This window comes from Terrapene carolina, unplaced genomic scaffold (genome assembly GCF_002925995.2).
Source record: "Terrapene carolina triunguis isolate 2854851 unplaced genomic scaffold, T_m_triunguis-2.0 Scaffold633, whole genome shotgun sequence".
NCBI classification, from domain to species: domain Eukaryota; kingdom Metazoa; phylum Chordata; order Testudines; family Emydidae; genus Terrapene; species Terrapene triunguis.
This window is the reverse complement of record NW_020664984.1, coordinates 3,528,112-3,553,704: the sequence shown is the minus strand read 5'-3', so window position 1 is coordinate 3,553,704 and position 25,593 is coordinate 3,528,112. Positions and strand designations below refer to the sequence as shown.

General features: G+C 49.2%; 1 protein-coding gene across 1 annotated transcript in view; it reads left to right on the top strand.

The window, feature by feature from the left end:
- VAX2 (ventral anterior homeobox 2) overlaps positions 1-25,593 on the top strand; it is a 54,690-nt gene that overhangs the window by 823 nt on the left and 28,274 nt on the right. The window contains exon 2 of the mRNA XM_026659555.2: positions 14,332-14,519. Within this exon, the coding sequence (XP_026515340.2) occupies positions 14,332-14,519 (188 nt within the window). The remainder of the gene's footprint in view (positions 1-14,331; positions 14,520-25,593) is intronic.

Sequence of the window (25,593 nt, the reverse complement as noted above, 5' to 3'; positions counted from 1 at the left end):
CCCCCCCCCCCACAACAATAATACCCCCTAACCCGGCTCGTTCCCTGCCCCGGGGCCTGTCCGCTCCCTCCCCATCCCAGCGCCCCCGCAGGCCGAAGGCGGCCCGGAAGGGGAAAGCGGCGTGTGGCTTTGGTACAGGTCAGGCGAACTGGGCCCGAGCGAGCGAGGCTGCGCCCCTCCCGGTCCCTTTCCAGTCGCCTCCCTTGCCCACGAAGGACCAAAGCAAAAGGGGTGGTGGTGACTGGGGTCGGGGGGGTCCCTGCTTGTCAGCTGCCTCTTCCCCTGCGCCGCCCGGCACCCCCCTTCCTCCCTCCAGCTCCCGTAGGGCTTCACTGAGAGATTTGGGAGACTGGGTGCGTGTGTTCGGGAGAGGGCTGTGCTGGGGGGGGGTGCGGAAAAGGGATGGGGGGCGACACAGACACCCCGAGCCTTTCTGCCCCCGCCCCTCCTTTTTATCTTCTTCTCCTTTAAACGGTCGGTCTCTGTGATGCATTCAGCGCTGGTGGGGGGAAGGGGACCCCTCGCCCCGAAATAAACACACACGGGGGAGGGGGAGGATCCCACGGGGCTGCTTTGGGTTTTAAACCTTTGGCGCAGGAAAAAAGCGTCACGGAAGCATCATGGAGTTAAAGAGGGTTTTTTTTCATAGCACTTGCTCCACGGAAATAAATAAATACCCAACTCCATCCCCGGGATCCTTTCAGTCCTGCGTTCAATCGGCGCCTCTCGGCACTGAGGGGTTCGGGCAGAGACATCCTCAAGCCAGGGCCCTGCCCTGAGACCCCGGGGCTTTCTGGGGGGGAGAGGAGGGCGAGCGGTGTAAAAGCTGAGCATGCCGCCACCACAGATGTTTTATTCTGTCTCTCTGTGTGTGGCTGTTTCTTCCAAATAACAATAGCGGAGGGGCTAGAAAACAGCGTGTCCGGTTAGGGAGCGAACCCCCCTCTGCAACCAGAGTTCTTCTGGAAAGCCTCGATTTTTTGGTTGGCCTGTTTTTTAAATTAATATGGCAGCAGGGTTAACGGGAGCATTGCATGTGAATGCATCCGAAGAAGTGAGGTTTTTACCCAGGAAAGCTTATGCCCAAATAAATCGGTTAGTCTTTAAGGTGCCTCCCGACTCCTTGTTGTTTTAGGAGCATTGCAGTGGAGGAAAGAAAAATTCTGGGCAGGCAAGAAATTCGAAACATCCGTCCTCTTCTTTCCCGTTATACATTCAGAAATATCCCAACCCAGCTCCCTTCCGCTGGGATTTTTTCATTTCCCCTCCAAGATTTTTGTGTGTGTTAGTTTTGTAACTAAACAGGTTCCGAGAACTGCATTGTCTTGCATTTTAAGATTCCCTTCCGCAATATAGGGGCTTTTATAGGGGAATCTATTTTTAAAAAGGAAATCACGCTAACCTATTTGTTGTGTTTGTTTGTTGATGAGATAGATAGATAGATCCGGGCGAAGCGGCCACATTTTCCCCTTCAGCCAGAGCAGACTGGGAAAGTAGAAGAGAGATTCAGATATTTGTCCGTACCCAGAACGATTGCGAGTCACGTTAGAAAAGGCCTCAGACGTTTCTAATTCCTCTCTCGGCTTTGGATTGTACCTTGTGGGGGTGACATCAAAGCAACGACCCCATTTGACAATAGCATCTGTTCTGCGGAGACTCCGCACATTTCAGCAAGATCCGCTTGTAACACAGATTTTCCTTTTAGATCAGGTCCTTTGCGTGAAATTACTCAGATAAAAAGAATGGCTAAGAATGGTGCACAAACGGCTACCGACATGACGAAAAGTTGGGGGTTTTGCAGCTTTAGATTTCTTTCAGTGAGGCGTGTGGGACTTTATTTATACGTATCTCCGGCTGAACCCCAGTTTGGGATTATCTGTACCTCTATATTTACTGTGTATCTATGCAAAACCAGCATGTGCCCAGACTGTAACACTTCTAATCTATCTATCTCCACACGGATAAACACACAGGCGTACAAATATCTGCGAGTCATATACGTGTGTGGCTATTTGTGATATATATATATATAGCAGATGCACATGGATATGTTTGTAAATATGGGCGTATATGTTTGTGGATATATAGTGTTTGTGCGTGTGTATATAATATAGGCAGTAAAGTATAAAAATACGTGTGTGTATATGAAGAGATGTGTGTATGAATATATAGATCTGTCACCAGATATTGCTGTATGTGTATTTATACACAGAAACTCTCTCTCTCTCTCTCTCTCTCTGTAGATAGATAGATAGATAGATAGATAGATCACCATATATTGGGCTTGGAAGGATGAATTTTTGTCAGCAAATGTCAGTAAAAGTCCAGTTTTCACCGCAGACATTCAAACCACAGGAAAAATAATTCCACCAATAACAATAATAAATTACAGCTGGGCAAAGTGAGACAAATGCTGCTTGAGAAATTATTCGATTTTCAGTTAAACATATTTACTTTGCATGTTGGCCGGTGATCCTGACAATTTGTGTTTTAATGGTTATAAATCTTTCACTATCTGAATCTCAACATTTCTGGTCATTGAATAATTCTTGTCTGACCGCTCCCATAATTTCCCCCGCAACTGTGAGCATTTAAATGGACACAAATAAAAAAATGCTTGACAATAAACCTCAATATTATCTGTGATAATGATCACAACATTCAATTCGGATTCTGACAAGCTGCATGTATCGCCAAGCGTGTATGTAGTGCGTGTCCACACAGAAACCAGTTATTTCTGGATGTGTATGTAGCGCATGTATCCACAGAAACGAAATATATATGTAGCCATATATTGCCAAAGGTGTATTTAGTGTATATATACAAAGAAGCAAAGTATATATCGCCATATATTGCTAAATGTGTATGTCGTGCATGGATACAAAGAAACGATATATAAACATGTATTGCCAACTGTGTATGTAATTTATAGACACACTGAAAGCAAGCTATATATCGCTATATATTTCTAAATGTGTACGTAGTGTACATATACCCGGACGCAAAATATACCTTGCTAAATGGACGTATAGTGCATGTAGACACAGAAACAAAATATACATCCCCCCACACATTGCTAAATGTGTACGCGGTGCATTTATACAAAACTAAACGTATTTATCAACCTATATTGCCAAACGTGTATGCAACCAGTGTATAGGTACACAGAAGCAAACTATACATCGCCATAAATGTGTCTGTAGTGCGTGTATGCAAAGCAACTAAATATATTTAGCCATATGTTGCCATGTGTTGATTTAGTGTGTGTATACACAGAAACTGACGTGTGTGTACACATATATGAGGTGTGTGTCCATATGTGACCCAGATCTATATCTGCTCTAAATCTGTTTCTGTTGGTGTGTACAGGCATTACAGGCACACCCCGCACTCTGTGGCTATATATACACACACACATTCTCTAGCAACAGTTGTGTAACTTAACCGGGTAACAGTGACTCTGAATCTTTCTATGTAAGCGGCTGGAGGTGGTGTGCAAGAGGGGGCGGCACCCCAGTCCTGCCCTTCCCTGTTTCCCCCCAACTATTCGCTATTGGGGGGGGGCAGAGATATTCGCTGTCTTTGGGCGAAGGCTGCTGCCCCACTTCCTAAAGCCTTTTAGGCTGTCACTGCTTTGGTGCCTGGCTGTAGGCGGCCCCACCCGGGACTCCCGGGTTCTCTCTCTAGCTCTGCACGGAGAGGGAGTTGGGTTAGGGGTCAGGGCTCATAGGTTCTAGCCCGGCTGTCATTATGTAACCATGAGGTGCCTGCCATCCCCTGCCTCAGTTTCCCCGTGCCCAAACCGGGGATCAGTAACACCTCGGGGGAGGGGGTTTCAGGTTTAACACGTGAACATCTAGGCAGCCCTTCCAGATTGTTAGGGAAGGCCGGGAGGGTGGTTAGTTATCCCCCCCCCCATTCCTCCTGCGGGGGGGGGACTCGGGAGTGATTGGGGAGGGGTCCCTGGGGGACATCCCCTCTTGGGATGGGGGCAGCAGAGTCCAAGGGGGCGAAAGGCGGTAGGGCGAGCGGGGCCCTGTATCCCTTACCCTCCTTGGAACATAGGGGCCGGCCCCCCGGCAGCTGCAGGGCAGGGGAAGGGGCCGTCGGCCTGGGCGCTCCTAGCAGCGGGATAAGCCGGACGCCGAGCGAGCCGAGCTGGGTTCCGCGGCGGCGGGGCAGGGAACGCGGCCCCGCAGCCCCGCGCTGGCGAGGCGCGGGGGAGTTTGCGGTACGCGGGGGGCGGGCCGGGCTCGGAAGCGGGTGTTCGAACCCGCCGGGGAGAAGCTGGGGTCAGCATGAGGTCAGCAAGTGTCTCGATCTCCCTCCCTGGCCTTGATTGACACCCCGGCGCTAAGCCACAACCAGGGGCCCTCGGCTCGCCAAGGTGGCAGGGACCCACTGGGCCGCGTGCCTGGCAGGCCGGATCCCCGCCACGCGTGGGGTTTAGGCTGGGGCAGCAGCTTGCGAGGGTCGTTTTGCACCAGAGGGGACTCAGGCTGGGGCCCCCCTCTTCCAGAGCAAGAGAGAAGCCACCGCAGCCAAACCCTGCTCTCCCGGAGGACCCCTGGGTGCCTGGCCCCAACTCCGGTGGCGAGCCTGGGCCTTCCCTCTGTAAGATGTTCGGGCTGGGCAGGGCTCCACCATTTTGCAGCCTTCCCCACTGCGGGAACAAAATGGTGGCAGAAGCATAAAGTAGGCAAATAGCTGCATAATAATATTTAATAAATTGCCCCCCCCTCCCAGCCCCCGCAGCCCTTCCATATCGTCCTCCCTCTTTTTGCCCGCACGGTATTTCTTCCCCAAAGGAAAAGAGACCAACCACCGCCAGGCCAAAGCAGCAGCTGCTCAGACAATCAATATGGCCAGGTAAAAAAAATTAAAATCCCCCAAACATTTGATGAGAAACGCCCCGTGTCCCTTAACAATCCAGCACCGGGCACATACACTGTCCGAGACACGTACATTCCCTGGGAGCTGCCCTGGGCAATTGGCGAGGGGCTGGCGTTAAGAGGCTCTGTATTTACCGCAGTGGTGGCATGAGTAGCATGGGATGGGCCATTGCCCCGGGAACGGCTCCGTTTTCATTTAGTGCTGGAGTAGATATTTTTCTCAGGCCAGGAATAACTTGATGTGTAACTTGGGGGTAAAGGGGGCGCACTGAATCGTGTGGCTTTTACATATTGTCCTTTGGAAGGATTTGAATTTATTTTAATGCACCTAACCCCTCCCCCCCGAAAAAAAACCAAAATAAAAACAAACAAAAAAACCCCAAAAAACAAAACCAAACCCCGTGACTTTATTCCACCCATTATTTAAAATTAATATTAATTTCCTTGACAAAAGACATGGCAACTCATCGGAAAGACTATTGTTTGAACAAGTTTTCTGTGGTTATCTCAGGAGCGTTGCGGAATGGGGAGATCCCGTTTAAAACCCCGTGGCGTGACACCGTTTGAACAAAGACAAGGGCGCATGGTCCCAATTTTTCGGATCACCGGGATTTTTGCTTTGAAAATAGAACGGCGAAGGGGAATCCGAAACAGATCCCTTCTCCGAAGATCCGCAGCCGCATGAAATGTACATGGTACTCAGTGTCCTGTGCAGGAAATGTTCCACATGTCTGTGTAACTCCCATGTAAACGAGTTTTGAGCTGCCTTCCCGTTTGGATTTTAACATGTAATTTATCTGAGATCAGTTTGCTTAACAACAGCGGATTCCCCCCCGAAGCCACAGGGCCCATCCTTTATAAACCCACGTCACTTTTCGGGGGGATAAGCTGCCAACAGCACACCGCGGTGACTTGAGGGGACTGACAGGTTGTCTTACAAACAAGCTACAGTGCATCGCTGCTCACAGATAGGAAAACGTCAGATCGTATTTTTTTCCCTTTAAAAAAATTCTCAGTCCCCACAGGAGTCTCTCCATTTCTTCGTTTAAAAATTGCAGTGTTCAGAGCTCGCAGCTTTCATTAAAAAACCCAGCAAGTAAAGAACTTGCGGGCGCCAGGTTGTCCGTAGGAAGCGGTTCAGGCAGGGGCTGGTTTTGCTGCTAAACCGGAGGAAAATGGGGAACGAATCGCCCTCAAACGTGTCCAGGTCTGAATGTAGAGCCCGGAGCTAGCAGCATTCCGCCGGCCCCTACAAAGCGGCCGGAGCGAATCCGCTTTGCCGAGGTTCCTAAACGGCACCAAAGCCGCGTGTGATTGATGTCAGAAGGGTCAGAGAGCAGCGCCGATGTAGCCGCGTTTCGAGAAAGAAACGGTTCCCCCCCTCGTCTAGGAAGGTGTTTGGCTTGGGGCTCTGCAGAAGAAATGTGTGTTGGAAAACAGGGCTCTTTGTTTTCCCTCTGAGTGCACCTCAAGCCAGTAATAAAAAAAGAAAGAAAAGAAGGAAAAAATCAGGCCAACAGAGGCGGGTTTTTGCTTTGGTTTGACCAGATCGCGTTTACGTGGCACTCTGTACAAGAACAGGTGCGATAAACCGCGGGGGAAGGTGGGTTACATTAGATGCAACATAGGAAATACGCTTCCGGAAAAGAGTCGTTACTTGCACGAATGCATAGTGTGTGTTTCTGTACCTAGAACATGGCTGGGTTTTGCTGAGCATGCAGACACACCGGGTGTATTTTGGTGTGTGCGTATTAATATCTGCATCGTTATAGACATAGCAACACGCGGCTGCATTTATGGCCACGTCTAGACACATGTCCGCAGAGTGTGGGTAAGGCACAGATTATTCAAACAGCACCCGAAGAGCCAACGAAACAGAAGAACCCTTTGCGCGTTCGCTTCGGAAGGCGGCGCGCAATTTGAATATTGCCCTTTTGAAATTCGTCTCGGATCTACAACCTTAAAGGTGCAGCCGGGGAGTCCCGCAAAGCGGCGGGGTTTTCCCTCCGCTACCCCATCGCCGAGAAGGGAAGTGTCGTCAGCTGTTGCTGAGATCTGACCGGGCGTGAAACAAGCAAGGGAGGCCCGGTCCTAGCCGCTGCGGGAGGAACTGGTCAGGTTTCAACCCTCTTGTTGGTTCTCCGTTGTGGTGTGGACTCATTAGCACGATCCGCCTTCAGGGAAGTTGGAAGGTGCCTGGTGGTTTTGAAAGAAAATGTGCTTAAACGTAGAAATGGGGCCGGGGCACTCTGAGAGCCTTCGCCCCCCTCCCCGACACAGCTGTCCCGGGTGTTCCGTGCGCTCCTCGCGGAAGGGCTGAGAAGATGCCCAGTTCTAGCACGAATGGGGGGTGAGACCCAGCAGCCGGGACAATGGGCGCCCTGTCTGCAGTTAAAGGAGCCGCGCGCTATTTCGGGTCGTTAAAGAAACAGCTACTTTTGGGGGTGCGGGCTGGGGAAGCGGGACCGTGCACCCGCAGACTCGATACTTCTGGGCTGGAGCCAGGGGGGGGGTCAGCGGGAGAGAGGAGGCTGAGCTCCGTGCCTGGGTGTATTTGTGTATAGACACGCGTGGGAGGGGGGCGACTGTGGGTACCTAAAGAGGCGCCGAGGTCTTTACGAGCGATCATTCCCCCCCACTGCCTCCTCCACCCCAGACACACCCTCACCTCTCCCCTCCTCCTGCGGGAGAGTCCGAGCAGTGCTTGGTGTATCAGGGAAAGAGGCATTTCACAAAGCAAGCAACCAACCGAAAGAAACCCCACTAGAAACAATCAACAAACGAACACCCCGTTAATATATTTGACAGGTTAGACATGAGAAGCTCGGAGGTTTACAACATCCCCATCAGGGACCTGACATCCTGATCTACCGGTAGTGGTAGATCTAGCCCGTATTGCTCTGTCCCTAGGAGAGGGATCAGCTCTTTCAGCACATTAGTTATACAGGTGAGGAAAGGCGGGGGAAAAATTCGGCCTGATTTTCCCAAAGTCTGCCCCTGCTGGTGTCTGTATTGCAGTAAAGGGTTATATATCGACATGATGCAATATACATTTATGTTTCAGGGTATGTCTACACTACGGGATTAATCCAAATTTAGATAATTCGAATTTGGGAAACAGGTTGTATAAATTCGATTGTGCTGTATCTACTAACCACACTAAGCACATTAATTCGGTTTTTAACCACATTAATTCGGTGGTGTGCGGCCACACTACCCCATTTATTTTAACCACATTAATTCGGTGGTGTGCGGCCACACTAACACTAATTCGAATTAACAAAATCGATTTTGGCGCTACTCCGCTCGTCGAGGTGGAGTACAGAAATCGATTTAAAGCACCCTTTAATTCGAACTAAATGGCTCTGTAGTGTGGACGGGTGAAGGGTTAATTCGAATTAACGCTGCTAAATCCGAATTAATCCCGTAGTGTAGACCAGGCCTCAGATACAGTATATATCTTACCTATTCATAATGCATACACTATAACACACACACACACAAAGTGTGTGTATGTTTGTGCATGAGTTTATACATATATATCTACAGTACACATACATATATAAACTCTGACCCTGAGTTTATTTGCTTGTAAGAGCTAGAAATGTGTGGGATGGAACCCAGGGTTGTGAGGGGCCATTTAGGGAACTGGGGTAAAAAACTGTCTGGGGGTTGGTCCTGCTTTAAGCAGCAGGTTGGACTAGATGACCTCCTGAGGTCTCTTCCAACCCTGAGATTCTATGATATAAATATGTATATATCTATATATCTTATACATAGGTGTATATACCACATAAATATATGTGCAATGTTGTTGTAGCCGTGTTGGTCCCAGGATATTAGGGAGACAAGATGGGTGATGTATTATCTTTGCAGTGGTTCTCAACCAGGGGTATGTGTGCCCCTGGGGGTACCCAGAGCTCTTCCAGGGGGTACATCAACTCAACTAGATATTTGCCTAGTTTTACAACAGGCTACAGAAAAAGCACCAGCGAAGTCAGAACAAACTACAATTTCATACAATGTCTTGTTTATACTGCCCTATTTACTATACACTGAAATGTAAGTACAATATTTATATTCCAATTGATTTATTTTATAATTATATGGTAAAAATGAGAAATCAGCAAGTTTTCAGTAATGGTGTGCTGTGACACATTGTTATTTTTATGTCTGATTTTGTAAGTAAGTCATTTTTAAAGGACGTGAAACTTGGGGTACATAAGACAAATCAGCGTCCTGAATGGGGTACAGTTGTCTGGAAAGGTTGAGAGCCGCTGGTTTATTGGACCAACTCCTGTTGGTGAGAAAGCCATGCTTTCGAGCTTACACAGAGCTCTTCTTCAAGACCTCAGTTGTCTCACCAACAGAAGTTGGTCCAATAAAAGATATTATCTCCCCCACCTTGTCTCTCTGATATATATATGTAGACACTGGGGAAGGGGCCGTGTCTCCACAGGAGACCTGGGAGAGGTCTTCATATATACACACACACACACAATGAGTGTGTGTTACCTATATCTGTGTATGTGTGCTGTAAACTGTATCTACTAAACACAAATAGTGTGGCATACAGTGTGTGTGTAGGGAATTTTTGCAGGTGCAGCTGGAAAGGATCCGCCAATTTCTCCATTTGATTTCCCCCCATAACAGTATTTTCCCCCTCCTCACTGTTTCAGGTGTTAGATCAGTGTTTCCCAACGACCAGCACCGGTCCCTGAGATCTCCCTGACACAGTTTAGGAAGGCAGCAAGCCGGTCCCCGGTATCAAAAAGGGTGAGAAACGTTGTGTTAGAGCCATCTCAGCAGCCAAGGGCTGTGGGGCCGGGAGAAGATTCTGGAGACAGCTAGAGTTACCACTAAAACCTCTTTCCCCATGGGCGATCGGTTTAAAAGCTGGTCATCAGGGTCTGATACAGCTCCTGCTCCACTGGGCTGGGGGCCAGGAAGAGGTGGACCGGTGGCTCCTCAAAGCCTATCTGCACAGGCCCGGCCCGGCCCGTTTGTAACCTGTCAGCCAGTCTCAACCCCTCCCACCCTATTGTAGTAAAATGGTCACCCAGGGGTTAACTGGGTTACTCAGAAGAGTATTATGGGCTGGAGCTATGCTCCACCCCCTCTCTTAGTTACATCCTGTTTAGTTGGCCGGTGCCCCTCCCCCCTCTGGTACATAGCTGGAGACAGCATCACCATCCCAGCCTGCAGTGCTGTAAGTGGAGTGTGGGTTTTTGCGCACTCAGGGGCCCCTTTGTAACACTGGCCACGACGAGGATGGGCTCCGCGTGGGAATGGCAGCTGTCGGGGAAATGAGGGTTTAATGCAGAAACCGAGGACTCGCCGCCATGTATTGAAAGCCTGGGCCGCTCGTTTCTGGCAAGTTAGAGGACAGTCAAGGACCCACGGCGAGGGTGGCCAGAGAGCAAGTGTGAAACATCGGGACACATTTTCCCCCCGGGGTGGCGGTGGCGGTAAGGGTAGCGGATATAAGAAAAGGCCCCTCAGAGCTGCACGTCTGGTCACCCGACCCACCGAAGACAATTGGGTCCATGGTCTGTGGCAGTAACACCTGCTCCCCTGGAAGGAGTTCGTTACAGCCTCAGTCGCCCCGAGAGAAGAGTTTAGATTTGCCAAAATCGTTGACAGAGCCCTGCCCCCCCTCGATGGCCACTTCACTGCGCCCATCACAGCTCCCCCATAACCAGCCTCAAGAGCCCCATTCCTAGGCGACCCGCGCTTGCCTCAGCCCCACTCCACTTCCAAGCCTGCCTGCCCAGCTCTCTTCCTTCCACATTCCCATGGCCCACCTCCATGCCCGGCCTCATCACACTCCTCTCCCTGGCTGCCCCCTTCCTCTGCCCTCCCTTGCTGGCTTTGCAAATCTCCTCCCCTCCTGGCCCAGCCAGAACGAGCAAGTGAGCGTTCAAAGGCCAGGGCTCAGGGCTGAGCCCATAACTGATGGGAGCAAAGGGGGATGAAACCAGAGCCTGATCTCCGGGCTCATCATAATGAATAATAGTACATTTGCAGGAGATTCAGAGATGCTTTTTACTGTTATATTGAAAGACCCGCATGCAGCTCCCTACCCCATGTACGCTCTGTCTGCCAAGCCCCAGCCGTGCTCCTCCCCCAGCTCCCGTTTGCCCTAGCATCTGTTACCCAGTACGGCCCAGTTGGTCAGTCACGGAGTGCTGCAAAGGTGGCCTTTGCTCTCCCCTCACCCGAGTCCGGCTCTGTGCCCTGTCGGTGTCCCAGGCTGCCCCGAGTTACATCGAGAAAGGAGCCAACATGGCATCCAGGCAGGGCCGGCTCCAGGGTTTTTGCCGCCCAAGCAGCAAAAAGAAGAGGAAGGAAAAAAAAAAAAATCCGCGATCACGATCCGCTCTACCGCCACCGCTTCAGTCTTCGGCGGCAATTCGGCGGCTGGTCCTTTGCGCCAAGAGGGAGCGAGGGACCCGCTGCCAAAGACCCGGACCTGCCGCCCCTCTCGGTTGGCCGCCCCAAGCACCTGCTTGCTGCGCTGGTGCCTGGAGCCGGCCCTGCATCCAGGGAGATGCAGAAGGCCCTGGCCACCCCTTCTGGGTCAGCAGGAAGGAGGGAGATGGTAGAGAAGCTACTTTGACATCCCGACACTGTCAGAGGATTTAGTCCCCTGCACCGTGGGGATCTCCCAAAGGCCGACGGCACAAAGCCCAGGCCCAGACTCCACCAGCCGTGTGACACAAGCAGCGGAGAAACCGGGCCTGGTTTGTGTGTGCTTGTGCTAGACGGCAAACGTGCTGGGGGAGGGGCCGTGTCGCCACAGGAGACCTGGGAGAGATCTTCCTAAGGAGTTCCGTATTCGGGGACCTGAGCCTCTTTCACAGCTGTCCCCTAGCACCTTGGGAATTTTTTTATGTTACAATTTGTTTTTTTGTTCACCAGGTAATTTCGGGGACTAATTCTTGGGCTGCAGGTCACGTGAGAGCAGCTTATCAGTAAGCACTCAATGATTCAGAGCTTAAAATTGGAGCTTGAGTTGCTTAGATTTGATCAGTCACATAGATCTCTAGATCTCTCTCCCCCATCCACAGATCTCTCTCTCTCTTTCTCTCTCTCTCTTTAATTTACAGTTCCCCTCTCCCCACCTCCATGCGCTAGGTGCTTCAGAGAGCAAATTCTTAGCTTGATCTTAGAGGCAAGTCCCCTCTTTCTGTTTCTCTCTCTGGTATTTGGGGGCCTCCAAGGTATCTGGATTCCAAGTCACGTATTGTTCCTGCTTCCTGGTTGGATGAGTGTAGTTTTAGAGCTAGGTTTCTAGCATGAACATTCATGATCTCAAGTTTAAATTTTCCCGTCTATTGATTTTTGTTGGTGTTTGCTTAGCATTGGCCAGTCTCTTACCAGGAAATGCATTCAGTCGAATATGTGCGGAAAGCAAACACGGAAGGAGTGAACATGGGCCCAGTGCCCTTTACGATTTGAGGGAATATTTTCAGCAAATTTGTCTGGATATTTTCCACTCTCCCCTCCTTATAAGTCTTTCCAGCGCCATGCACTTTTTTTGGCACCCTGTAAATAATGAACATATAATCCAATGAGACTGGAGCTTTGTGCTTTCCCCATCAATCCATGGAAAAGGGAAATTGACTAGGACATTTACCCCTAGCTGCTGAGGGCTTTACTGTTGTATCACAATTTTGGAGCTGATCGCAGATACCTCTTGGGGGGAAATTTCCCCCTGTACAGAGGACCAGTGCAAGGGATATGCATCACTTATGTCCCACATAAGCCATTACGTGCGTTGTACGTGTTACACACCAGGGAATTTCACCTTTTGTGGTTTTTTTTTGTAAGGACGACTTTCGCTAACATTGGCCCTGGCCTCACAAACCTGTCATGCTGAGAACTTCCACGGACTCTGCACATGGAAGGTTACAAGATCACCCAGGTTTTTAAGTATCAGGGGCAGCCATGTTAGTTTGTATCCACAAAAACAATGAGGAATCCGGTGGAACCTTAAAGACTATCAGATTTATTTGGGCATAAGCTTTCGTAGGTAAAAAACCACTTCTTCCGTTGCATCTGAAGAAGTGTTTTTTTACCCATGAAAGCTTATGCCCAAATAAATCTGTTACCCTTTAAGATGCCACTGGACTCCTCGTTGTTTTTCCAGGTTTTTAAGTGAGATCTATTTTACCTTGTTGCTCATCTCCCACTCCTCCGTGCCCAGAGGGCTGGGATCTGCCTAGCTCCCATTTAGTACCACATGGGACGGGCAGGGTGGTTACAAATCCCTGACACCTGTTCACCATCCCGCAGGTTGAGAGCCCGTGATATAGAATTCCAGACATGGTGTGGTCCTGCTAAACAAGGGAAGCAACGTTGGAAACCGAGCTGGGTAGAAGCCGGCGTGTCAGAATCTATAGTTTATAGCTGTTCTCTAATAAATGTGTACTATATAAGACTATGTCTTATTCCCTATGTCATGACACGGTGTCTGAAGCTAAACCCATGAGAAGGTGCCAACCGCAGTGGTGGAGTCCGTGATACAGACATGAGTAACGGCCATTGCTCACTCCTGACCTGGGTTAGGTCTCTCCTGTGACCTAAACTCACCTCAGGCCCAATCCAGCAAGGTGCTGGCTGCTTTCCCCTCCCATTGCCTTCAGTGGCACTGCAGGTACATCCTAACAGGTGCACGACATCTTGGAGAGCCAGGCCGCAGAGAGGCAGCTAGGAGAACAGACCCCACAACTAGGGCCGGTGGGCATTTTTTTGGTAGAACATGTTTTCAATGCAAAATGGCTTTTGGACAAAAATGAACATTTGTGCGGAAAATTTTTGTTTCAGACAAAATGTTTCAGTTTTCCTGTGAGAAGTAGAAACCAAAAACGAAATGCTTTTGGTCTTAAAAAGAAAAGCAGCTTGTTTGAAATATTTTCTTTGTTTCGTAAACACATTTCTGGTTTCAAAAATCACACCTTTTTTGACCAAGAACACTTTTAAAAAGATGAACATTTTTCTGCTTCCAGCTTAAGTTTTTCATCCAAAAATCAAATAATCTTAATGGGAAATTCTGACACCCCCCCACCCCAGATTTGTAGATTATAAAGCCAGAAGGGATCGCTAGATTAGCCTCCTGTATAAAAGGCCAGAGAATTTCACCCACTTATCTTTGCATTGAGCCCAGTGACGTGTTTGGCTGAAGCATCTTCCAGAAAGGCAACTGGGCTGGATTTAAAAGCATTTATTTTTTTCAAGTCCCCGCACAAAAATAATTGGTGTTTTTGGAATAGCTCAGAAGGGACCAGACCCATCTCCTTAGCTCTGCCGGTTGGGGTTTTGGGGACTGGGTTTTTAAGGGCTGAGTCTCTGGGCAGGATGCTCCGGAACTCTTGCGATGCACAGCCTGAGAACGGGAGCCTTCTCTTCACGCTGCTCTCCTTGTGCTGACTTACAGATGCCAAAGGGACCATCCGGGAGATTGTTCTCCCCAAAGGGCTGGATCTGGACCGGCCCAAGAGGACCCGAACCTCTTTCACAGCCGAGCAGTTGTACAGGCTGGAGCTGGAATTTCAGCGGTGTCAGTATGTCGTCGGCAGGGAGAGGACGGAGCTAGCGAGGCAACTCAACCTATCAGAGACACAGGTAAGAAGCAAGGGGTCTGGTGGCTATTCCTGTCCCCTTTGCATGGGGGGCAAGCTCCCAGGGGACCACGCAGGATGTCCCTCTGCACCCTGCAGCACAGCTCTCTAGCAGCTCCTAATCCTGGGGTGTTAGGGCTACCGCCGGTTTGCTCCATGGCCTGGCTGTGTTGGTGTACAAAAAAATTCTTGCCCCACTGCCGGTCTGCAGTGTCGAGGCTGGCTGCTCGGGCTGGATGCTGAGACGGGGATCATGCACTGACTCCTCCCTATGGTAGTTCCCCAATAGAAAGGAGTGTAAATCATCCAATTAATCAGCAGCCCTCGCTTGCCTGCTTCCCGCCACGGACGGACTCTGGTGACGAGGTCCTTGGGAGTGTGGGTTGATGCACACTGAGCGGGGTCACCAGCGACGGTGAGGCATATATGCAGCTGTCTCAATCAATTTCCCTTTATTGGGTACCAACCCCCCACCAGCTTTATCACCACAGTTTGAATCCAGGACAGTCGCAATCAAGAGTACAGGCTTCTGCCACTCGAGCTAAAGGAGCAACTCCATTACCTATTTAGTAGTAGTAGGTTATCATACGCTGTGTGGACTAGCCTCAAGAAGAGGACATGACATGGTTAATCAGTGTTAACTTTCCGGGGAAGCTCATCCTAAGAGTTTGAGGTTCCCAAAAGGAACTGAACCATTTTGGGAGGAGAAGAAATACTGCTGAGAATCTGACAGGTACCCATCATGCACCTGTGAGTTCTAAAGCCATTCCCAGAGAAAACCTTGAAGGTAAAGTTAAAAGTCCATACTAGTAACGGAAAAGTAAGACTCATTGTAAGGATGCTATTGTTACCAAACATGCCCATTGACAGGCTATAAAATTCATAGCTAAGGTTAAGCTTACAAGAAACTCAGACTTTTGAAAGTAGGGAAAGTCTCAGCTATGATCCCCAAACAACCTTAACTCTGCCCCCTTGACAATACCAGCCTCCAGTCTTCCCTGCCTTGTTCTGTCCATTGCAACCCTGTAAGAGGTGTTATTTCTGCAAGCAAAGACTTTCTCTAAGGACTTTAGAAAGCCTCTGATCTACCATATGGCTCTGGGCAACTAATATCTGGAGAGGGCAGTGTACTTATGTAGCTGGCAGGTGATGGACTGAAGGGGTGTATCCCAGAACGTTGGTTTTATGCCTGATTTCATCGATACACATCTCTGATAGCAAGTGCAATGCTTCATCATGATGCTAAACTTCACCTTTTTCATGTGCATGCTAAGATAATATGATCTGTGCCTGGGAAGTGTATATATGGAGACTCTTTATCTCTCTGTCTAATGGCACTTGGAGAACGTACACATCTCTGATAGCAAGTGCCATTAAACTGGGAGGAGTGGTAGATATGCTGGAGGGTAGGGACAGGATACAGAGGGACCTAGACAAATTAGAGGATTGGGCCAAAAGAAACCTGATGAGGTTCAACAAGGACAAGTGCAGAGTCCTGCACTTAGGACGGAAGAATCCCATGCACTGCTACAGACTAGGGACCGAATGGCTAGGAAGCAGTTCTGCAGAAAAGGACCTAGGGGTTACAGTGGACGAGAAGCTGGATATGAGTCAACAGTGTGCCCTTGTTGCCAAGAAGGCTAACGGCATTCTGGGCTGTATAAGTAGGGGCATTGCCAGCAGATCGAGGGACGTGATTGTTCCCCTTTATTCGACATTGGTGAGGCCTCATCTGGAGTACTGGGTCCAGTTTTGGGCCCCACACTACAAGAAGGATGTGGAAAAATTGGAAAGAGTCCAGCGGAGGGCAACAAAAATGATTAGGGGTCTGGAGCACATGACTTATGAGGAGAGGCTGAGGGAACTGGGATTGTTTAGTCTCCAGAAGAGAAGAATGAGGGGGGATTTGATAGCTGCTTTCAACTCCCTGAAAGGGTGTTCCAAAGGGGATGGATCTAGACTGTTCTCAGTGGTACCTGATGACAGAACAAGGAGTAATGGTCTCAAGTTGCAGTTGGGGAGGTTTAGGATGGATATTAGGAAAAACTTTTTCACTAGGAGGGTGGTGAAGCACTGGAATGGGTTCCCTAGGGAGATGGTGGAATCTCCTTCCTTAGAGATTTTTAAGGTCAGGCTTGACAAAGCCCTGCCTGGGATGATTTAGTTGGGGATTGGTCCTGCTTTGAGCAGGGGGTTGGACTAGATACCTCCTGAGGTCCCTTCAAACCCTGATATTCTATGATTCTATGATTCTATGAACTGCCTGACACACAGTCATGAGGTTTGATCCTGAAAGTTGCTGAGTGCCTTGCTTAGGTCAGCCTGCGGGATAAGGCCTCACAGGAGCTGAGGGGAACGATTGCCTTCAGCGGGCTGTTTGTGTGATCATGGGTTTGTAGGGTAGGTTTGTATCCGTGGAATACTTAGGGGCAAAAAAGAGACCAGAACGAGCACAACCGTGGTGCGGTTAAGGACAAAGTGTTCTAGCCTGCATGGTCACTGACACGAGTGTTTGCTGTGGATGGGGAAAGTACAATCGTAGAACTGACAAAAAATGTCTGTCCAAAACATTTTTTTGGACAGAAAATGGCATTGGTGTCGAAACAGGCCAAAACTGAGAGGAGATGGTGAGCATTTTCATTGGGATTTTTCAGGTTTTTGTGAAAAAAAATCTGGAAAAAATGTTGCCGTTTCTGGCAACTGAAAACCGAAAAGTTGTGATTCAGACCTTCTGCGTGTATGAGGAAGGTTCTGTTTCTCCATGTGTCCAACCCAAAGCCATTGAAGTTAGTGGAAAGATGCTCATCCACTTTGACGGGAGTAGATGCTGTCGCGGTGTGTCTATTAGAGCTGGCAGAAACGGGATTTTCCATTCCCTGGGAAATGTTGCATTTCCATATTTTTTTTCCATTCCGAAATGGACCCAAATGAAAAAATGACAAAATTTCACATGAAACAAAATCACGCCCTCCCCCCCCCCCCCGAGATTTGTTTTGGGTTCATTAAAATGTTTTGTTCTGCTTAAATGGTAACATTTTGTTCCAATTTTGACCTTTTTTATACTTAAAAAATGGCAAAAAACGAATTTCATTCCAAAAAGTCGTTTCAAAACAAAAATCAAACCATTCCAGTCCGCAGACGTCGAAATGGACCATTTCGGCATTATGAAACTGCTGTGTTCGGGCGGGGTTTTGGAAACACAATTCAGCTGAAATGGACACTTTTTAAAAAATGTTCAAATTTCGATGGAAACCTCATTCTCCACTGAAAAACCCGTGAGATGAATATTTTCCGACCAGTTCTAGGGTCAGGGGGTCAATCTCCTTCTAAGGAACAATCTGAATTCCATGCTTGAGCATAGCCCAGAGGCCGGGGGATAAGTTGAGGGTGATATATTCCCCCCAGTGCCCCGAGGAATGCCCGTCGGCATCGGTAGAAGGCTTGCGTCGAGCTCAAGGGGAGGCCGCGGCTTTTATGTAGTAACTAAATGTCTAGTTATTTATTAATTGTTCTGTGCCTCATTATTGCATTCATCACTCAGTGAAAAAATCTCCCCGTCTTCAAGCCATGGCTATCTCTGCTCGTTACCCTTCTTTCTCTACCCTCTCTCTCTGCATCGCTCCATCGGCTCGGTTTTTCGACTCCTTTTCGCTGCATTTCCTTCCCTTTGGCCATTCCCAGGTCCCAGCCCCTTGGGCTTCACTTCCCCATCTAAGCCAAGAAAAATGATCCGTGATTAAATGGGGAATGTTGACAGTGAGGGATCATCGCTGGGTTTTAAAGCTGAGCCTCCAATCAGATAATAGGGGACAGTGGTGCTCACCCCTAGGGGCCCCGGCCAAGATCAGGACCCCACTGTGCTCAGCCCTCCACCAGTGCACAGGAAGAGAGAGTCTTTGCCCCCAAAGGGCATCAAATCAGTAGGAGATGGAGAGAAACAGAGGGGAAGTGAGCAGCTGAAGGTCACACAGTAGAACAGCTGTGACTAGAACCCAGGTCACCTGACTACTTTATCCACTAGGCCAAGCTGCCTCCCTAAACGCTTCAGCGTATTTCTTTGCTGAGTACTCGTCCGTTTGATCCAGGACCAAATTTCACTAGAGGAAAATGAAATGTACTCGCCCTCACCCAGGAAATGGTGCAATCCGAACACCAGTCCCGGGGCAAGAAGGGACGTGGGAATTTATTTTGGTCTCTTCCTTTCCGGTGGCAATTCACCTGTTCTTTCCAGCAAACGCAACTGCTTCCCCTGCCTTCTGCTCTTTCACGAGCTGTTCTGGACGGGAGCCACAACTGTCTGGCTATTTTACTAATCCATGGGAATGACTTTTTATTTTAAGCCAGTTTCATCAGCAGTGAGAATTGTTTCATACCGCTCCAGATGCAACAGGCTGGATTTAATCTATCAGAGCGAGGGCCAGATTCTAAATTACACCTGGGTCAATCCCAAGGGACTCCGTTGAGTCTCTCCAGACTTACACCAGTGTAAATGAGGGTAGTATTTGGCCCTGTATCCCTGGCAGCAGAGCAGGACTTTCCCTAGGCAACATACTCTCAGAGATTAGATGCACATGACCCCTGTTTAGCACCATTGCGAGATGGGAAATGTGATACCATTGCGAAGACGTGGAGGCGGAGATGTCACAGAGGTTTGTTTGAGGGCGAATAATTCCACAAATCCTCAGGCACCAGAGAGGCAAGAAAGCAGCGGAGTGGTTAGCTACTGGGGCTCTATGGCCCATGAGTTCAATCAGAACCTGGTCTGGTGCCCATGGCTGGGCGCTTATTCCCTGCGTGAAATGAGGTGCTGGGTCTCCCGTGCATGCCACATGCAAACTATTCGGTCCGTGTGATGCACTGTCTGGCATCTGTTATTAGACGCGTCTATCTCAAGCTCTGGGCATCCAGTCCAAACTCATCATGAACGATGATGAGAAGAAATCTTGCCAAGCAGCGGCACTGGCTCCCACAGTCACCTAGATTCATAGGCCCCAAGGCTGCTGCTATCCTGCGGTCCCATTGGGTGCTTGGGGAGCAGTGCAAATGCCTCGTCCCTCCTCTGCAGATGTCTTGGGGTGCACAGGATTTCCCTGTAGATCTTGGGCATTCCTTCCAGTCGGATGGGTCTGCTCCCCAATCTCATCCTCATCAGGGCCTGCCCCACCCTGCCTCACCCAGCTGGGATAACATGCTGGGTGCACCTGGAGTGGAGACTCTTGGGAGATTCCTGGCTGCTCCTTGAGTTTTTTCCATATAGGAGTCAATCTGAATCTTAGAGCACAAAGAAACGGTGCTCTTATGAGTACTCCTGACTCATCTGAGCAATCCCACGTTGGCATGAGCCAGAAGTACTCGCCAGGGTAAGGAACAGAGGGCGGGCCCCAGAAAACCTCTATGTGATTCAAAGCGTCTCTGTCAAGGCCGCTACTCCAGAAACAGACGCAAGGGGTCTATTTATAGCATCACAATTAAGATGCCGCCATTAAAAATTAATCTCACATCTAGTCATTAACAATTCACAATCTCCACCAAGAGAGATGATCAGACGCTGGCCTGCAACCGCGCTCGGTCCCCTCCCGTCGCACAAAGAACCCACGACAATACACACGAGAGCTACAATGTGCAAAGGGCAGCAAAACATCAGGAGAGTATGATTGTCTGGGGTCGGCGCAGGAGCCTAAGGAACTGGGTCGGAGGTTTTCAAAGGCACCCAGGGGAGTTAAGTGCCCAACTCCCATTGGCTTACAGTGGGGACTGGGTACCTCATTGCTCCTTGTGTCCTTGGAAACCTCCCTGTTATCTCCCAGTGGGAGTGGGGAGCTGAGTACCCACACACGGCATTGACTACCCCAGCCTAGTGGAACAGAGGAAAGTGACAGAGCAGGCTGCTGTAGCTAAACAGCCTTTAGTCGTCTGTCTGTCTGTCGTCATAAATATGTGCTCATCTTACCGTGCTGCCCCTAGGCTCCTAGCAGGAGTGCGGCCCCCTTGTGCTGGGTGTTGTACAAACACATGGGACGACCCAAAGAACATACGCCCAGATCCTCATGGGGTTTAGGTGCCAAACTGCCTTTGAAATCAATGGGAGTCAGGGGCCTAAATCTCTTCGAGGATCCGGGCCTTAAAGGCTAATTCTAAACAAGATGCAAAATGAGTGACAAACATTAGGGAGAACGCATGAGGGTGATGAAAAGACGGTCATGTCGTTACGCAGGGAGCTAACGTTGCGTGGTTCTTGATGGTACAGAAAGGATCTATCCAGTTATCTGACTTGCCGGTCCGTCTGTCCTCCACAAAGGTAGAAACACTTAGATGAGAAGTGTTGCATTTAATAAATCTCCAATAGGAACTTTCTTCCCTTCTTGGCTCTAGCAGGGTGTCATTTTAAACCATTGCAATGCTATGGTTATAGCCATATTTACAATTACCTGATGGGCAGTTGCTGAATTGAGCCAATCAACAAGCCCATGTGTTTTGCTTGGATTGATTAACTCTATAGATGGGCTTGTAGCACAAGCCTCATGTTCGGGTTTGGCTTTCGAATACCACCAAATTGTGGGGTGCGCAGATCAGGGGTTTGGGTTCTCTCTAAAAACAGAACCTCTTTTTAAAAGAAATCTCCGAGCTGTGTAGCATCTCTATGGGAAGATGCAGGTGAGGAACCAAATGGGTTTTTAAGGACAGGAACAATAATAAGCTAAGGCCAAAGTGTCGGTACAATTCTCTTAACCACGTCATTTCTGCAGAAGAATCCAGCTGAAAATATGATAACACAGAGCCCGATTCTGATCTCATTGGCACTTGCAAACGAATTTTAGTTCTGCTGTTTCCCTTTGAAGTCTGTTTCTGACGTTTTTTTGTTCAATGATAGTGACCCCTCTGCCATGTACATTGGCCAAACCGGACAGTCCCTCCGCAAAAGAATAAATGGACACAAATCGGACATCAGGATTGGTAACATACAAAAGCCAGTAAGTGAACACTTCAATCTCCCTGGTCATTCTATTACAGATTTAAAAGTCACTATCATTGAACAAAAAAACTTCAGAAACAGACTTCAAAGAGAAACAGCAGAACTAAAATTCATTTGCAAATTTAACACCATTAATCTGGGCTTGAATAGGGACTGGCAGTGGCTGGCTCATTACAGAAGCAGCTTTTCCTCTCCTGGAACTGACACCTCCTCATCCATTATTGGGCGTGGACTACATCCACCCTGATTGAATTGGCCCTGTCAACACTGGTTCTCCACTTGCGAAGTAACTCCCTGCTCTCCATGTGTCAGTATATAATGCCTGCATCTGTAACTTTCACTCTGTGCATCCGAAGAAGTGAGGTTTCACCCACGAAAGCTTATGCCCAAATAAATCTGTTAGTCTTTAAGGTGCCACCAGACTCCTTGTTGTCTTTGTAGAGTTACTAGGAATCTGGAAATCTCTTCTGGGGCCCAATCCTGCAAGGTGCTGAGCATCTTCGGTTCCCAATGGGTGCTGAAGGCCCCCAGCACCTCAAGGACCCAGCCCCCCAGTTTGTACGTCCAGCAGAACCTCAGAGTTACAAACCCCTCGGGAATGGAGCTTGTTTGTGACGCTGAGCAAAAGGTTCTGGTTCTTTCAAAAGTTCACAACTGAACATTGACTTAACACAGCTTTGAAACCTTACTGTGCAGAAGAAAAACGCTGCTTTTAACCATCTGAATTTAAATGAAACAAGGAGAGAAACAATTTCCTTATCTTGTCAAATCTTTGTTTTTAACTTTCCCTTTATTTTTTTTAGTAGTTTACTCTTAACACAGTACTGTACCGTATTTGCTTTTTGTGTGTGTGTGTCTCTCTCTGCTGCTGTCTGATTGTGTACGTCCAGTTCCAAATGAGGTGTGTGGTTGACCGGTCAGTTTGTAACTCTGATGTTCGTAACTCAGAGGTTCTACTGTAATTCTTTTATTCTTCCTAAAGCTTTTTGCCTGTTCTTTCTTGTGCAAAAACCAAAAATCTAATGCAAATCACATGCTTTCCCCTCCCTATCCAGCCAGCGCTACTCAGAATATATATGCAAGGGGTGCATCCTGCTGCCAGCTACACCGGCGTCAATTTGGAGGGAGCCCACTGACTTCCACTGGGTTCCTCCAGATTTACACCGATGTAACCGAGAGCAGGAAGTGGCCCCCATGTCTCTAGCAGGATATGTGCAGCAAAATGAAGCCTGCTGCGGGGAATGGTTTAAAAGTCAAATGCATCTTGTGGGAGAGAAAGAAGAGCCTGAATCCTCCGTGGTGCTGATGGAGAATTAAAATCACATGCAGCTTTCAGGAAAGCCTCTGAGAAGCTTATAGAGGTGCCCTCCACCCCCCCATTTCCCGAGCGCCACGTCTGCTAAATAGAATGTAAAGAGCATTTCTGCCCCTCTTCTCCATGGTGCGACCAGCTCGGGCCACCAAGGAGATCGATGGTCGAGTCCTTGTTTTATTCTTCTCCGCACACTCTCCAGGCCTCGTCACCACTAGTGGTTGCTAGTGTGTTTTGTTTAGAGAAATCTGTCTCGTTCCCAGGAGACTCCTCCCTGTCAGGCTCCTGCTGCGTCTCGTGAGGTTACTCTCCTGGGGAACAGAAACTAGATCAAAATCAGAGGGCAAAAGAGAGGCAGGGACAGGTTTCCGGCCTCTGCTTTTGAGCCTGAAATTTGGGCTCCTTGTCCTCACAGTGCTCACAGATCAGATGCTTAGACATTTGCTCCTGCAGATAATTGTGAGCACAAATTGTATCTGTGGAGTATTGAAAACTCTGTTAAAATTGTAGGCTGTCAATTTAAATGTCAGGTTTTTTTCCTGGTCTTTGTTGCAATCTCAGTGGTGACTGGGCCTCGCATCTGTCAGTGTGTAGTTAGCCCATCTAGAGTAAAGTGGGGTGAGTTGTGTTGCTAGGTTATATGGAGCAGCCTGCTTTGTCTCTCTCTGTTTTGGGGTTCTTGTGTGGTGTTGTGCTGCATTCTAAGGAATAAAGTAGGGTTACGCTGCAATCTTCCAGAAAGGGTAGTGATGTTTTTACCTAACTTCTCTTTGTGCACACTATGAGCATAACAGTATCTGCAATTTCCAGGCCTCCTGATCAAGACCTTGCTAGAGCCAGGCTTAAAACATGGCTCCTGCTCTCGTCTGGAGTTGGGCCTCAAATCCAAATCTTGGATCTAAGCACCCGCAAACTTTGCAGCTGGCTCCTTTGTCTATAATGGGCCAAACCAGAACCCAAAATCTGACACGTCCCAAACTTGGGGGAAATGTAGATCTATGTTTGGATTCACACTCCATGGCTTGGACTCAACTCTAGACTCAGCTTGATGTGGCTGTACTTACTGGCCAAGGGAACTGCATGGCTAGACTCTTGCCCAGTGATCTGAGCCGAGAAACTCCCTGGCTATTCTCCTAGCCACCTGCGTACCTGACTGCTGAGGAGGGGCAGGATGAGCCAGTTTAGGTAGGAGAACTACATCAAAGGGGAGGTTGATTTTGCAAAACCGTGTTGGCTGGAATAGTGGTTCTATAAAACCAGGGCTGGGTCCCATCTGGGATCCACAGAGTTCTGAAAGGTTCAGGTAAATGATTCCAGTTTGTCCCTGGTCCCAACCTCTTCCCGGCCCTCGAGTCACCCGCTGAACTGAACCTTGTCTGTGGCTCCAAATATTTTGGATAATGGGATTTGCCCTCCTTGTTTCTCCTGTTCTCCCACCGGTTCCTGGCTTCCAGATTCTGGGTGAAATAGCAAACAGGGGGGACCAGAAATCTCATGAGCAGAGAGAGCTTCAAAGCAGAACCCCCATGCTCAGATCTGGTCAGAACGCTGAGATGCAGGCTCCTCTCTGCTCATAAAAGCGACGGCTGTTGTGTGATTTCCAGCCCACGAAGTGCAGCTCAGCATCTGGGTACCTATCCAGAGCGATCCACTGAGGCTAGCCCAGTCCTCAGTGCAATGCATTCGTACCCTAGATCCTTTGAGGACCTCCCGTCACCATCACTCCCCCCTCCCTCCTGGTGTTCCTTCTGCACTGCTAGCCACGTTGGACTCTGGGTTTCCTGGGAAGTTGGCCACCAGGGTCTGGGAGGATGAAGCTGTTTGCCCTGATCGGCCTTCTGAGTCACAGCAGCCCTGCCGTGAGAAAACCTCCTGACCCTGCTGCAGCCTTGCTGCAAATGTTGGTTCATTTATGCAGTTCTAAGAGCCTGATCCTGCAGTATGTCCTGCCCCCCTCAACTCTTACCGAAATCCATGGGGACCGAGAGAGCTCCGCAACCCACCAGAGCAAGCCCGGAACGGAGGGACCGGGAGGGAAAAGGACAAATAGTGATGCTGCTAAAAGGTGGCAGCTGCGGGCATGGATCCAGCCTTCACCCTCTCCACAACCGTTGTCAGCTGATTGTCAGAATGAGCTAATCCCGGAGCGGGTAGGGAAAAAGGCCTCGGAGGGAAGCTATAAATAGCCCAGATGCAGGGAGTAACTGACACATGGCACAGAGAGCTTTAAACCTCCGAGGTCGTTCGCAGGGCAGCCTGTTAAATAATAATTGTAAAAAAAACCCTGCCCAGCTCTGCCCATCAGCCTAGGCTGTGGCGCTGCCTGCTCCCAGCCTTGGGCACTTTACAAAGCAGTGGCCAAGGTGAACCTCCGTATTGTCAGTTCCAGCGTGGGCGGGCGCCGTGAAGGGGAACCTTCCCGTCAGGATGCAAAATTCAGACAGACACTGAAGGCCCAGACATTTAGGAAACCTTCACTGTCAGGAGCGGGGAGACATGCAAAGAAGGCTTAACAGGCAGGGATCACACGCGCGTCACGTAGGACGAGGAGGGAGGAGACGGGTGCAAAAGAAGTTCCGTCCGGTTTGGCGTGCGGGTTGTGATGAGGAGGTAGAAACACACCCCATTCCTGCTAACGCCAGCCTAGGCGAAAGGCAATTCATGGGGGTCAGATGATACCAAATATATCGAGAGAGGGCGGCTCCTCAACTGGCACAAATCGCCATGCTAGTCTGGCCCAAACAGCGACATTCATAGATTCATAGATTCTAGGACTGGAAGGGACCTCGAGAG